This window comes from Solanum verrucosum, unplaced genomic scaffold (assembly GCF_900185275.1).
Source record: "Solanum verrucosum unplaced genomic scaffold, falcon-dt-bn FXZP01000144.1, whole genome shotgun sequence".
Taxonomy (NCBI): domain Eukaryota; kingdom Viridiplantae; phylum Streptophyta; class Magnoliopsida; order Solanales; family Solanaceae; genus Solanum; species Solanum verrucosum.
The window spans coordinates 783,439-799,034 of record NW_026020773.1 but is presented as its reverse complement, the minus strand read 5'-3'; the positions used below and the strand labels follow the sequence as shown (position 1 = coordinate 799,034).

The 15,596-nt window shown below is 28.4% G+C and overlaps 3 protein-coding genes and 1 pseudogene across 7 annotated transcripts in view; 3 read left to right on the top strand and 1 right to left on the bottom strand.

Moving 5' to 3' along the window:
* The window catches only part of LOC125813040 (vacuolar protein sorting-associated protein 2 homolog 3-like), a 142,273-nt gene that overhangs the window by 9,448 nt on the left and 117,229 nt on the right, over nucleotides 1-15,596 (bottom strand). The gene's annotated exons all lie outside the window — the stretch shown is intronic.
* Nucleotides 1-15,596, top strand: part of LOC125813037 (receptor-like protein Cf-9 homolog) — a 127,167-nt gene that overhangs the window by 24,119 nt on the left and 87,452 nt on the right. The gene's annotated exons all lie outside the window — the stretch shown is intronic.
* The window catches only part of LOC125813033 (receptor-like protein Cf-9 homolog), a 45,639-nt pseudogene that overhangs the window by 17,060 nt on the left and 12,983 nt on the right, over nucleotides 1-15,596 (top strand).
* Nucleotides 13,915-14,246, top strand: LOC125813043 (40S ribosomal protein S27-3-like). The gene has a single exon (XM_049492547.1). The coding sequence runs from the start codon at nucleotides 13,960-13,962 to the stop codon at nucleotides 14,239-14,241; it is 282 nt and encodes a 93-aa protein (XP_049348504.1). The 5' UTR covers nucleotides 13,915-13,959; the 3' UTR covers nucleotides 14,242-14,246.

Below are 15,596 nucleotides of genomic sequence, written 5' to 3'. Positions count from 1 at the left end.
ATCAAAGAAAAGAGATAGGGTTCAACCTTGAATCGATCAACTGGTTAGGCAGTTTGACTATCACAAGCTCTTGCTACCCGAAGATTTTCTGCAAAGAGAATTTCCTACTAGAGGGCATAACATAGTATAGTTGTCCAAATCATCTCTTACTCTTATCATTTGAGATGCAAGCTTTAATTTGCATGTTATGCAGCTATTTAAGATTAAGCACCTGAGAAATCACCTGTTATGTCCAGTTAGAAGCTATTAATAGTGCAACATATTTATTAAAAATATATTTTCTATCCATTTCTAAGAAGTTTGAGGTTCTTGGAGCCATGAGCACTAACGCCTGAGATGTTTAGAGTTTCTAAATAATGGCCTGTCAATGTTTTAAATAGGTTTTCCTGTATTTCCTTTCTCCTAGCATATTTGCTATCGCCTTTGTCATGCTTCTTTAGTATCTTTATTAGGCTCTATATACAAATATATAATGTGTAGTCTGGAATTTTTCAGCTTTGTCTAGATTGATTCTTTTTTAGAACAGCAAAACTCTCAGAAAGAAATTTTACAATTCAACAAGTTATTTAAATCCATCATCTTTAATTTGTTTAGAAGTATGAATTATAGTGATTAAAATAGTATGTTAAATGGTCTCTTATGTATAGTTAATGCTAAGTCGAGTTGAGAGTGATATTAGATTTATAGTAGTTATTACTAATAGTTGGAAGAACTTCTCATATTTCGTAATAAATTATAGTAAACTTTATCCCCTTTACGAGCCTATCAATGTGTCAGCTAACCTACTTGAGAGAGTTTTTTTTTTTTTTTGATCAACTAAATATTTTGTGGTTATGTTGAGAATGATATTGGTACTTCATGGTTTTCGTTGATAAGAGACAATGGCTTTTTAGTGTATCTTTCTTAGTATTGTAATTGAATTTGGTAAAAGCCAAAAGTTGATTTTTGCTTTGGTGGGTTTGAGCAGGACTGAGGACTTTGTTGCGGCATTGGATGAGTAAAGAAAGCCAAGATGTATTTATTTCATTGTTTTAGTCTTTTTTTTGTGCAAATTGGTCGGAAAAACTCAATATTTGTTTGTTTCCCTGTCTTTTGAATTGATAAACTTGAGCCTTGAAATATAATGCAACTTAGACTTTCTTCTTTCCTTACGACTGTTTTTATGTGTCTTCCTTATTTTGGATTTTTTAGTTACTGGAAACAAGACATTACTAGGTTCTTAGATTAATGGAACAGTCTCACTTAGTATCAGGATCATGATCAATCATTCGATACCACGGAGGATGACCTAGAGAAAATGTGTGCTACTTATTTAAGGTTTTTGCTGCCTCAGTGACCAATTTACAGGTAAGTCAATATGCTTCTTTCCGTTAGATTACCTTAATTAACTCTTGACTCTAACCAAATGAGATTAGTCGATTTTAGTAGATATTAACATCTATTTGGATTTGATTTTTCATTTTATTCTGACACTTGAAAATTATGAAAGGCCACTATTTCAAATGCTTTGTATATAGTGTTGTTATGATTTATGAGATGGTGTCATTTTCATTACGTGTATTTTTTCCCTTTGTTGTGTGAATCCCAATTTGGATATGAGAACTAAACATGTGAGCATGTTTTTGTTAGTACTGGATCCCGTTCTACTGTAGTCTTCTGAAATTTGGTAAAATAGCTGTTGAAAAAATTTCTATTCTAAAATTGATTATTTTTCATTCCAAGTGATCTTAAAAGAAGAGAGAATCAATGAAAACATGAATTGTCAATTCTATGATTTTTGGTAAGACTAAGAATTCAAATATTTAATATCTCTTTAATAAGTGTATCTCTCTTATAATTTAAGAAATTCTTATCTGCACTAGACTTTCTTTTATAGTTATATACTACCTTGCATGTAACAAAGTTATTATAATCAGAAACCTTGGGAGCATATGTCATGTATTTGAGAAAGTGAATAGGGCAAGAATGTAACAAGTCAAATGAATATCAATTACTTTGCTATATTTTCTTCATGAGCTAAATAGCTCTTTAGTTCAAATTCATAATCCAGAGTTGATGAATCCGAAGCTTAAATGAAATATTTTGATGTCAATTTTTTTTAAAATAAGTGGCAGTTAGTATAAGACAAAGAACAAAGAAAAAAAGTTAATATTCTACAGTTATCTTCTCCTCACTAGAGGTGATTTTTGAAATATTTATTATCTTGTGTTTCTCTTATTCAGTATTGAGAAGGAAGACACTGTTATGGGGAGATCACACCATTATGAAATGTGATAACTTGAAAATATTTAAAACTATAATGTTGTGAAATAGCGATGTTAGTTGTTAGTAATAAAGAGATAAAAGACATAGTTATGTCAACGTTAGAAAACAGCTAGCCGCCAAAATGCATTAGAAGTCCTTCGTTAAAATAAAAAAGGTGTAGAAAGTGACAAAGAAAAACTGAATGTGTAATATATTATTTTTGTATAAATGGATATTTGAAGGTCTTATATGCATATATGTTTTTTTTTGTACTTAAATATAATTTTTGTTCATCATTTTACTGGTAATTTGTAATATATATTTTTTTCAGTTCTTTCAAGTCCAAGCTTATTAGTTGATTTGTATTCGCTTGATTTTCTAGGTACCTCCAGCTCTTCTACGTTGTAATTATTGGGATGCAGAGGATTGACTACTAAGCTTAGGAATCTAGCTCCAGCTTATTGTAAATATTGAATTAGACTATGTTTGTGTTGTATTTGAAGCAAAGGACTCAACTATTTAAAATTCTTTGTATATAAACATTTTTCTTATTAGATATTGATGCTTCTTCATTAATCATTTGCTTTTCTTAAGTGAAATTCGTTCACTACTTATAATTCCATAAAATGCATGTAAAATTATTGATGAGAAGTTGTTGTGAAATTACTTACTCTTTAGTTAGAACAACAATTTAATTTGATAGTGTTGGGCCCGTGCTCTAGCACGGGCCATATCCATCTAGTATAATATAAAGGGGAAACATAGATAAGGTGTATGTGGCACCTCTCTATGGCCTCCATTCTTTTTTCTCCTTTTTTGATATTTATTTTCTTAATTCTTTTCATTAAATATTTTATTTATTAAATTAAAAAAACAATCATATTTACTATTCTAATTTAATCTAATGAGTTACAAAAAACCTCCATCTATTCATATTCTCTACTTAAATAACATGTCTCTTCAACTTATTCTTATGGATTATCAAATCTATAAATTACAATCATCCATGAAAATGTTGAATATTCATTTTTCATTTTTCACATTCTTTCTTTCTATTAGTGTAGTTTTTTTCTCATTCTTTCTTTATAATAGTGTAGTTTTTTTTTCTTTAAAAAAAAATAAAAATTATTCTTCATCTTTTCCATAAGAAATCATAGAAAAGATAGTGACATGATATGTTCTTCACTTTGATAAAGATCAGATATATTCTTCAAAGAGATGTTCACATTAATTTAGTACAAGATCATCAAAATGTAGAAGAAAGTTTAATTATGTTGAAAGATTCATTAAGAGAGATGATCATATTAGTATAAAGTTTGAATGCTTTCAATATTTTAAAGATTCATTAATGTGTTGTTTTTATTTCAATATTCTAAAATTTTGCCATGCCTGAAAGTATATTATCTATGATACATTTCTAATAGCTATTACATATTGTTGTAGTTAAAAATCTCATGGAGAAATGAAGTTGCACCTCTCTTTGGCAAAAGATTCTATTTATCTTTTTTCCATAATTTTTCATATTTTTCTATTTACTTATTATTGTACAAAAAATAAATATATCAACTATTACTCCTCTATTTATTGTTATACTTAAATGTCTGAAAAATTATTTACACTCATTATTATTCTTTGTTACAAAAAATTAAAAGTCTCAATATTCACTACTTTAATATTTCAAGATATTTGTCTATTTTTTTATTGTATTTTTTTTCCTCTTTCACTTTTGTTAAACACAATGGAGTAGTACAAAAAGAGAAGAAGTTGATTTGCTTGCTTTCCTAATAAAACTTAAACACCCAACAAATGTTGAATAGTTCATGAGTTATTTTTGGTCTTCATTATTTTATTTTTTCCTTCTTTAATTTATTTTAAAATTCTTATCTCCATAACTTATACCTAATTGAACTTTTACTTTAATTAATATTATTAACTCTTTTTCTTTTAAATTTTTATATTCATAACCCCCAATTATTTAATTTCAAAATTTAAGATACCTTATTATATTAATTTCTTCAATTTTGTCTATATAAAGTCATTTTTTTCATTAGATTCCTACTCAAGATTATTATTTTTATTCCATATTTGAAATAGTGATATTCGATATTATTGTTATAGTATCAGATTTATACTTTAGTTTGTACATTAGTTTGACTTCATGAAAAGACACTTGGATATGGATAGAAGGGGTACCTAATAAAAGCTCAAAAATAATTGCATTGATTATATGATTTTTTATCATATTTATTTTTGTGATTAAGGACTTGACAAAATTGTGTTGTTATTTTTCTCTTTTTACTTACTTTTTCATATGTTCTCTCTCTATATATTTTTTAAAATTTAGGTTCTTATAAAAAAAATTAATTTTACTAAATTACATTTTCATTTAGCTCAAATTAGTTATTTGTAACTTTGTCAGAACACAACTAACTACGTTAATAGACGTTTAAATTTTATTACTCATGGCTCAAAAAAATGCATATTAAGTATTGATATACAGAATTATTAGGTATTTCTTATGGTGAAGAACCATTTAAATTTGTTCATTTCTACTATTTCTAATGAATCACCATAATAATATAAGATATATACGAAAAATTGGCAGTAGAGGTTTATTTAGATGATAATGAAAAATAGAGAATAATAATTATTTAGATGATGATAATAAGAGAAAAAACAAGGACAAAGAAAGGATTAAATATTGAAGAAGAAATGAAATAGAAATATTTATCTCTATTTCCTCCTATTTTTAGTTTCATCATTTATTTTTCCGAACTAAAGAAAGATTCATCGGATAGTAAATTTATCATTGACAAAAATAAGAAAAAAAATCAAGTACTTAAATATGTTTATCCGAATTTTATATATTAACATCATAATATATGGATTTTTTTCTTAATAAATTAATCTTTTGTTTTTGAAAAACATTTGATAATAAAAATGTAATTCACTTAAGCTCTAATTCTAAAAAAAATATTTGTATTGTGATTTTATCATTTTTCTTATTTCTATAATTGATTTTTTATTTTTTGTATCATAATTATTTTTTAAAATAAATTTACATAAATATTTCATAACTGCGCGAATCGCGGCCAAATTTCCTAGTTCACAATATTTGGAGAGAACACTTTACGAATTATGACATGAATTATCATCAATAATAATAGGAACCTAATGTTAAGATATTTATTTGCTAAATTATCAAAATGGATTTGGCTTTCTTTTTTTTTTCCAGAAGTTTTGTTTGAAAAAAGTTCCACATCATCAAACATCAATATACTAATAGAATATATCACTTAAATTGGTTGAATGACTTTATACGTGAAAATAACAATAATTAAATGACTTTTCTGATATAAAACAAAGAACAACAAAATGACTTTTTAAATAGTTGAGTGATAATATGATAAGTTAATTCTTGACATTTACTATTAAAGATAATGTAGTCCAAAAATATATTGGTTTTAAGACGCAGAATTGTTGGATATAATTTACTACTTTAAAGATGAAAATTGAGAACCAGACATGTGTACCGTATCAATATGTTAATAACAAAACTATTTTGGCCACTTTGACTAAGTCCTTGGCTGACGGAGAATTGTTGGCTTTTCATTTTTTAAAAGAGCTTGAAAATAATTCGACACCATCATTATCTACCGAAAATATAACTTCAATTGATTAAGTGACTTTTTACGTGAAATGACAACAATTAAATAATTTTTCTGTTACAAAACAAAGAAAAGTGACTTTCTGAATAGTTGAGTGATTATGTGAAAAATCAACTATTGGCATCTACTACACGAATTAGAGATAATGTAACCAAGAGTTTTATAGATCTAAAACTGAAAATTATAGGATATGATCCACTACTTTAGAGATAAGAATTGATAACCACACATGTTTGTATCATACGTTAAAAGTGGTCATGTCATGACCGATGTCTAATAACAAAACTATTTTGGCCACTCTGACTAAGTCCTTGACTGAAACAACTCAAAATTTGACTTGAGAATGACTATATTTTCTCTTATAGCAACCAAATTTGCAAAATTTGAAGAAATCGTGTTTCCTGTTGATCTTTAATTTATTTTGTTTTTCTTCTCGGGACTAGAGAAATGTGTTTAATTATTATTCGTGAAAACAATCTTATGAAGCTTACCCCCTATATCTCAATTTATAATGCATGGTTTGAATTCTCAAGAGTCAAATCCTTTAATTTTTATCGTAAATTCAGGCATGAAGTCTTTAAAATTTTAAAATAAAATTTATATATTTAAAAACTATGTAAAAATTACTATAAGTCATAATAATTGATCCACAAACCATCTTCAGAGTGGTTGCATTTAAAGGGAAAGAATTAGATTTTTTAATATTCAAAAACCATCCTCAATGGTTGAGATATCTTAATCTATCTCTAATAAAACACTATTAATTTGCGATCAAATTTTCTTCAAGGGTCATTACCTATTCTAACAAATTCCACAAGATACTTCATATAGAAAAATAATCTTAGTGAAGAAATTCCTTTTATATATTTGTAAATCGGTTTAAGAGTCATTGAAATTTAATTTTATCAAAAGATTCGAGCATGAGAAATTCGAAACTCTTGGAGGTCTCATAAAAATAAAATACCCTTTGCAATACGACTTTAATAGGCAGATCGTAAAATTACCTAATTTTTACACGTTATATTGACAGATAGGCCACTTACTATAAAACTACGTTCACTCCTCGAAACCCATAAGTCTCAGTTGTTTGTGAATAATTTGTGTTTCAAATTGAGACGATGATGGTTCAAGTATGGAAAATAAATAACTTATTATACGAAAGCAAAATGTGCAAAAAAAGTGACATTCAAATTTAATTTTGACCATTATCTCTTAATTTTCTTTGCTCTTCATTTATTTGGCTATTCTTTTTTAAAAAGTTCCAGACATCAATATCTAGCAGGTCCCATAAAAATAAAACACCCTTCTCAACACAGCTAAGACAGATTGACAAATGACAACATTTTCTCAAAGAAAAAAACAAAACAACACAAATTTGCAACATATGGAGAGAAGACATTACGAATCATCGTAACGTATAAGACTGAGAATTGTTGGATATGGTCCACTAATGTAGAGATGAGAATGGAGAACCAAACATGTTTGTATCATACACTTAGTAGGCGTTTGGTCATGCTATACCGTATCATGATATGGTATCATGAGATGAAATCAACATTTGGACATGCGATTTTACGTTGATTCCATCTCATGATTCCATATCATGAGATGTGATTCCATATTCTCCAAAAACCATGATATGAAATTATATGGGAATTCTATAGGCATAATACATAAAGAGGACCTTTAACTTGGCATCAATTCACAACTATGACCTTAAAGTTTGCTAGTGCACAAGTAGGCACTTCAACTATCCAAAAATTTAACAATTAAACACTCTAATCCTACATGGTAAAGTGCGTGAAACACACTTCAATTAGGCGTGTCAGTGATAAAAATAAAGGCCCCCAACAGTAAAAAAAAACGCTAAATGACTCTTCTACCCTTAATGAATCTCTTTCATACATATATATATATATATATATATATATATAAATCTCACTTTACTCTCTTTTTTCTAATTTCTTCAACAGATTTTTGCCATTTTCCTCCCTTTCTTCATAATTTCTTGAACAATTTTACCTTTGATTCGAAGGATGAAATGTAGGAACTTAGGTTAGGATTTTGTAGAGAAGAAAGAGGAAAACGTTGTTCTCCGTTATAGCATAGGGTTAGAGTTGTTAATTGATATTTATTTTGTTTTTATTTTCAGTTTTTTAATTGAAAAATTCACGTGTATTTATTTTAATTAGTTGGCAGCCATGTAGAAGCATTTGTATATCACGCACTTTGCCTGGGATATACGAGTGTTTAATTGTTTAAATTTGTGATAGTTAAAGTGCCTATTTGTGCATTGGCAAAGTTTAGGGTCATAGTTGTGAATTGATGCCAAGTTAAAGGTCCTCTTTATGTATTATGCCTATTTATTTTGTTTTTATTTTCAGTTTTTTAATTGAAAAATCCACGTGTATTTATTTTAATTAGTTGGCAGCCACGTAGAAGCATTTGTATATCACGCACTTTGCCTGGGATATACGAGTGTTTAATTGTTTAAATTTGTGATAGTTAAAGTGCCTACTTGTGCACTGGCAAAGTTTAGGGTCATAGTTGTGAATTGATGCCAAGTTAAAGGTCCTCTTTATGTATTATGCCAATTCTATATCACGATTTGAGATATTTTAATACAAAAATTGATCCACGAGTTTATATTTTGTTAAAACAACCCCATGGACTTTTGGAGCTTGGAAAAATAGATTCAATATTTTGTTAAAACAACCCCACATTTATATCTACTAACCATTTATTTCATATGTAAACAAAATTTATAATCACATCATTACTTTTTAAAATTTATTATTCTCACCGACATAAAATTTATTATTCTCAAATCTCACCAACATATAGTCATTTTCACTCACACCAACCAACTGTTGAGTAACAAGTTTGTTTTGTTCATTTACTCCAACACTTAATTTTATTACTTGTACCATTTTGCATTTATTACAACTATAGTTATATCTATTTGAACATGGAGTGAAAGATCTTCTCTTCATTTACTCTAATAAATTGATATGAAAGTTAGGTTGGATAGGCTTAAATGCATAATTATTTATACTCAATCAAAAAATCTTGAAGAGCCTATGAAAGGTTTTCTTTTCATTTACTCCAATATATTGATGAAGTGAAAGTTAGGTTGGATGAAACAATTACTTAAGTGGAGAACAAATAGCTTTGTAATAATTTATTATGCAATTTTATAAATTTTTATTTATTTGATAAGATTGAATAAACAATTCAGGCTATTTTAATAGTTTTACAACTTATGGGATTTTTATGTCTATGAGGAACTATACAACACAAAAATTCCATATTACATGTCCAAACAAAACTTCAATTTCATCTCATGATTCCATATCATGATACCATATTTATTGGCTTTAAAACGTAGAATTGTTGGCTATAGTCCATTACTTTAAAGATGAAAAAGAGAACCAGACATGTCTGTATTAATATGTAATAACAAAATTCTTATGGCCACTTTGACTAAGTCATAGGCTGAAGGAGAATTGTTGGCTTTTCATTTTTTAAAAAGCTTGAAAATAATTCCACACCATCATTATCTAATGAAAATATAACTTGAATTGATTAAGTGATTTTATACGTGAAATGACAATAATTAAGTAATTCTTATGTAACAAAACAAAGAAAAGTGACTTTTCGAATAGTTGAGTGATTATGTGAAAAATCAACTCTTGACATCTACTACATGAATTAGAGATAATGTAGCCAAGAGTTTTATAGATCTATAACTAAAAATCATTGGATATGATCCACTACTTTAGAGATAAGAATTGATAATCAGACATGTTTGTATCATACATTAAAAGTGATCATGACCGATGTCTCATAACAAAACGATTTTGGCCACTTTGACTAAGTCCTTGGCTGACGGAGAATTGTTGGCTTTTCATTTTTTAAAAGATCTTGAAAATAATTCCACACCATCATTATCTACCGAAAATATAACTTGAATTGATTAAGTGACTTTTTACGTGAAGTGACAACAATTAAATAATTTTTCTGTTACAAAACAAAGAAAAGTGAATTTCTGAATAGTTGAGTGATTATGTGAAAAATCAACTCTTGACATCTACTACTTGAACTAGAGATAATGTAACCAAGAGTTTTATAGATCTAAAATTGAAAATTATTGGATATGATCCACTACTTTAGAGATAGGAATTAATAATCACACAGGTTTGTATCGTACATTAAAAGTGATCATGACCAATGTCTCATAACAAAACTATTTTGGCCACTTTGACTATGTCCTTGGCTGACGGAGAATTGTTGGCTTTTTATTTTTTAAAAGAGCTTGAAAATAATTCACACTATCATTATCTACCGAAATTATAACTTGAATTGATGAAGTGACTTTTTAAGTTAAATGACAACAATTAAATAATTTTTCTGTTACAAAACAAAGAAAAGTGAATTTCTGAATAGTTGAGTGATTATGTGAAAAATCAACACTTGACATCTACTACATGAATTAGAGATAATGTAACCAAGAGTTTTATAGATCTAAAACTAAAAATTATTGGATATGATCCACTACTTTAGAGATAAAAATTGATAACCAGACATGTTTGTATCATACGTTAAAAGTGGTCATGTCATGACCGATGTCGAATAACAAAACTATTTTGGCTACTTTGACTAAGTCCTTGACTGAAACAACTCAAAATTTGACTTGAGAATGACTATAATTTCTCTGATAGCAACCAAATTTGCAAATTTGAAGGAAACGTGTTTCTCGTAGATCATCAATTTATTTTAATTTTCTTCTTTGGACTAGAGAAATGTGTTTAATTATTCTTTGCGGAAACAATCTTATGTAGCTTACTCCCTCTATGCATTGTTTGAATTTTCAAGAGCCATCTTTTAATTTTTATCGTAAATTCAAGCATGCAGTCTTTAAATTTTTAAAATAAAATTTATATATTTAAAAACTACATAAAAAATACTATAAGTCATAATAATTGATCCACAAACCATCTTCTAAGTGGTCGCGTTTAAAGTGAAGAATTAGAGTTTTTAATATTCAAAAACCATCCTCAGAGGTTGACATAGCTTAATCTATCTCTAATAAAACACTATTAAGAAATTCCTTTTATATATTTGTAAACTTGATTTGAGAGTCATTAAAATTTAATTTTATCAAAATATTCAAGCATGAGAAAGTTTAAACTTTTGGAGATATCATAAAAATAAAATACCCTTTGCAATATGACTTTATTAGGAAAATTGAAAAATCACCTAACTTTTGCACATTTCATTCAAATTGAGATGACGATAGTTCAAGTAGGGAAAATACATAACTTATTATTCGAATGTAAAACTCGCAAAAAAAAAGTGATATTCACATATATTTTTGACCATTATCTCATAATTTTCTTTATTCATTTTTCAAAAGTTCCACATCATGAGACATCAACATCTAGCAGATCCCAACAAAATAAAACACCCTTCTCAACATGGTCATGACAGATTGAAAAATGACAACATTTTCTAAAAGACAAAAAAAACAACCCAAATTTGTAACAAAGACACTACGAATCATGGTAACGTCTACAACTGAGAATTGATGGATGTGATCCACTATTGTAGAGATGAGAATTGAGAACCAAACATGTCGGTATCATACATTAAAAGCGGTCATGACCGATGTCTGATAACAAAACTATTTTGGCCACTTTTGACTGAGTCCTTGACTGAAACAACTCAAAATTTGACTTGAGAATGACCACATTTTCTCTGATAGCTGCCAAATTTGCAAATTTGATAAAAATACGTTTCCTGTTGCTTTGCAATTTATTTTGTTTTTCTTCTTGGGACTAGAGAAATGTGTTTAATTATTCTTTGCGAAAACAATCTTACGAAGCATACTCCCTCTAACTCAATTTATAATGTATAGTTTGAATTTTCAAGAGCCAAATCATTTAATTTTTATCATAAATTCAGGCATGAAGTCTTTAAATTGTTAAAATAAAATTTATATATTTAAAAACTACGTAAAAAGTACTATAAGTCATAATAATTAATCCGCAAACCATCTTCTAAGTGGTCGCGTTTAAAGGGAAGGAATTAGATTTTTTAATATTCACAAACCATCCTCAAAGGTTGAGATATTTTAATCTATCTCTAATAAAACACTATTAATTTGCGATCCAATTTTCTTCAAGGGTCATTACCTATTCTAACAAATTCCACAAGATACTTCATATCAAAAAATAAGCCGAGTGAATAAATTCCTTTTATATATTTGTAAAATCGATTTGAGTCATTGAAATTTAATTTTATCAAATATTCGAGCATGAGAAATCTGAAACTCTTGGAGGTCTCATAAAAATAAAATACCCTTTGCAATATGACTTTATTAGGCGGATTGAAAAATCACATAATTTTTATACATTTCATTGACATATAGGCCACTTACTATAAAATTACGTTCACTCCTCGAAACCCATAAGTCTTAGTTGTTTGTGAATAATTTGTGTTTCAAATTGAAACGATGATAGTTCAAGTGGGGAAGATAAATAACTTATTATTCGAATGTAAAAGTCACAAAAAAAAATGATATTCTATACCTACTATATTAGAAGAGCCAGTGGAAATGTTGTTATCAACATGCCTGCTTGGCATTTTGAAGGGTATTTTAGTTATTTAAGTTTCAATTGACCAATTGTCTCGGAGGAAAGTTCTATTTCTTATAGATGTTTTGTTATATTAAGTATAACTTACATAAATCCCATAGTGTAAAATCTAAATTACATTTTATCCCTATTCTTTTCTATCTTACAAAAATCCCTTAAAAATTGTAGCATCCGAATACATAGCGTCTGATACATTAAATAACTTGATTGTTGCGCTTAAAAAGGAATCTAAATGTAAAATTAATTATCAGTCCACAAATCACGCAAAAGAGATTAATATCAATCTATTCCAATCCCTAATAGATTTAGAGAATTCAAAATTCAAATTTTCTTCTCATCCATCTATCCCAAATCATAACAGATCCAAATTAGACGATCCATGATGACTTTATCAAAAAAAAAAAAAAATCAGAATTTTGAGTGAGTGATCTGAGCAGTGGCGGATCTATGCAGAGGTTTGGGGGTGCCACGCCACCCCCGAACTTCGACGGAAACTCTATATATACATAAGTATATATATATAATATTTATATAAATATAAAGCGTGCCACCCACAGAACAAAACTGTCTTGTGGTGCCATGGTAGGAGGGCAACTTTAGAAGGCTGATGTTGTGGGTTTGAATCCCATTTGTACCTATTTTTTTGAGAAATTTGATGCAGACGTTTTTTAAGAAAAAAAAAGGCTCCAAGCACGTTTTTTTAAGGAAAACCAGTTGGCACAATTTTTATTTTTATTTTTTTATAATTGTTATTGACTTAAATTAAATTAATTACATTATTACTCCTTTGACTTTTCTTTTATTTGATTAAATACTCAATAAAAGTGTAATATCTTATTATTTACATTTTATTGATTGATTTATGATATATATCGAAAAGACAAATAATTTAATCAAATATAAAATTAATTTAATCGATAAGTCTATTTGGCACCCACGGACTCTAAATCCTGGATCCGCCACTGGATCTGAGTTATGAACGATGTAATAGTGATGGAATAGTTGTTGGACAAACGGTTTCTTTTGTAAATCTCATATCCGCCATTACTACTGAATCGAATCTCAAATCCGCCATTGAAACAACAGACAAGATGGCTGGAGAGATACATTATTTTGATGCTACATCCAGTAGAACTGTACGTGTCGAAGTTGAGAAAAAGGTACTCGCTAATTAAAGTAGCGCTCATCTTTGTACTAGATTAGTTGTTTTGTATTGTGAATTAGTATTTTTTATTTTTTGATACATAAGTCCTGATATTATTCATGATACAACGTTAGTTACTACATTATACATAAATAGGTTGCATCATAAAAAAGAAGGAACAAAGCCTAGGGTTTTTTTCTTTGAGCAACTTGCAGCATCTGTTATCGTACAAAAGCTTCAAGACAATATGGATATTCCAAAGATTTCAAATGACACTGACTTGCTTCACCCTCCTACTGAGCTTGAGAAGCAAAAACACAAGCTTATGTGTTTGGTCCAATCACCTAATTCTACTTTTCTGGATGTCAAATGTCAAGGCTGCTTCCAAATAACAACAATTTTCAGCCACTTGCAAACCGTGGTTACATGCCCCAATTGCCAGCAAGTGTTATGCCAGCCAATTGGTGGCCGCGCAACACTTACTGAAGGATGCTCTTTTAGGGTTAAAGAGAATGATATGATGGTCTAGGGTTGATACTTCCTATAGGTACTTTTAAGCTATGATATATTTTAAACTAGGTTTTTAAAGAATGAGTTGGTCAAGAGAACTTTTCCTTTGCTCAATACTTTTTTTGATGTCATTCTGACTATAATATTGTCCATCTTGTTAGTCTTGACACATTTTGAAGTAATTAATTTTCTACTCCATGTTTACTCAAAAAAAAAGTTGAATCATATGTGTTAGATTTTTAGATCTGTGTATCATTGTGTGGTAATTCTAAAGTATCAGAAACATGTGAAATACTTCTTTGTTTTTTTAATATATCATTGACGATGCGTGTGTAATTATGGTACATTGGTATGAAATATATCATATAGTTATTCTGTATCTGAAACATGTAAAATGTTGAGGACAATATAGTATGTTGAGATTAGTTGTAATAATGTATCTTGCATTGGTTTTTTTTGGAATGATACATGAAACAGTAGCAAACTTTTAATGTATCTTGTACAATTGCAACAGTGAACAAAGGGAACATGATGACTTCTAACATTGCAAAATATATCAATAGTTAGCTTGTTGAGGCACGACAACTACCTACATTATACTTTTTGAAAGAAGCTAGAATTCTATTTGGTTCTTGAAAGTGCAAAAATGGGGAAATAACATCTTTTACAAATGATACATTAGAGAGGATTTATAATGTAATGTATCTCTAACTTTTACAAGATTTCAGGTTGTTTCATCTTTTTGATATTTTTGTATCAGATCATGATATATGAATCAAATACTTATTTTTTGATATTTTGTATCAGATAATGATATTGTATCAAGTGCTATGATGTGTAAAATACTTATAATAGGCAAAATGTAACAAGATACTAAAAATATTGAAAATTACATTCAAAATAAACAATCTTTTTTTTTTAAAGAAAAACTGTAAAGCTTGAGAAAATGTATCTTCAAAAATAATAAACCCTCCAAAACATTAGTTAATCTATCTTAAAAACAATAAAACATCAAAAGTTGTATGTGAATTGATACATAATTACTAATCCACAAGAACCAAGTCATCATGTTGTGGTGGAGTCAAATAACTCTTCGGCTTTGATGGATCATCTTTATCGTTAAGATATCCCACCTAGGCCTTGTCGAGACCATACTTCATAAAAGTGTTGCATATCTCATGCGAAGATTGTCAGCTCGGAAACCATTAGATAGGATGTTGATTTCATCGCTAAAGAATTCGGCAAAGGCAACTACAAACATTCCGTAGATACATTATAAAAATGAATTAAATTTGAACTAAAATGTAACCAAAAATTTAATTACATTATACATTATAGTAACTACAAAGTATCTTACTGTTTAGTTGATACATA

Bases quoted from the DNA above. Each gene is read 5' to 3' on its own strand.
- LOC125813043 (XM_049492547.1), top strand. From the start codon at position 13,960: ATGGATATTCCAAAGATTTCAAATGACACTGACTTGCTTCACCCTCCT.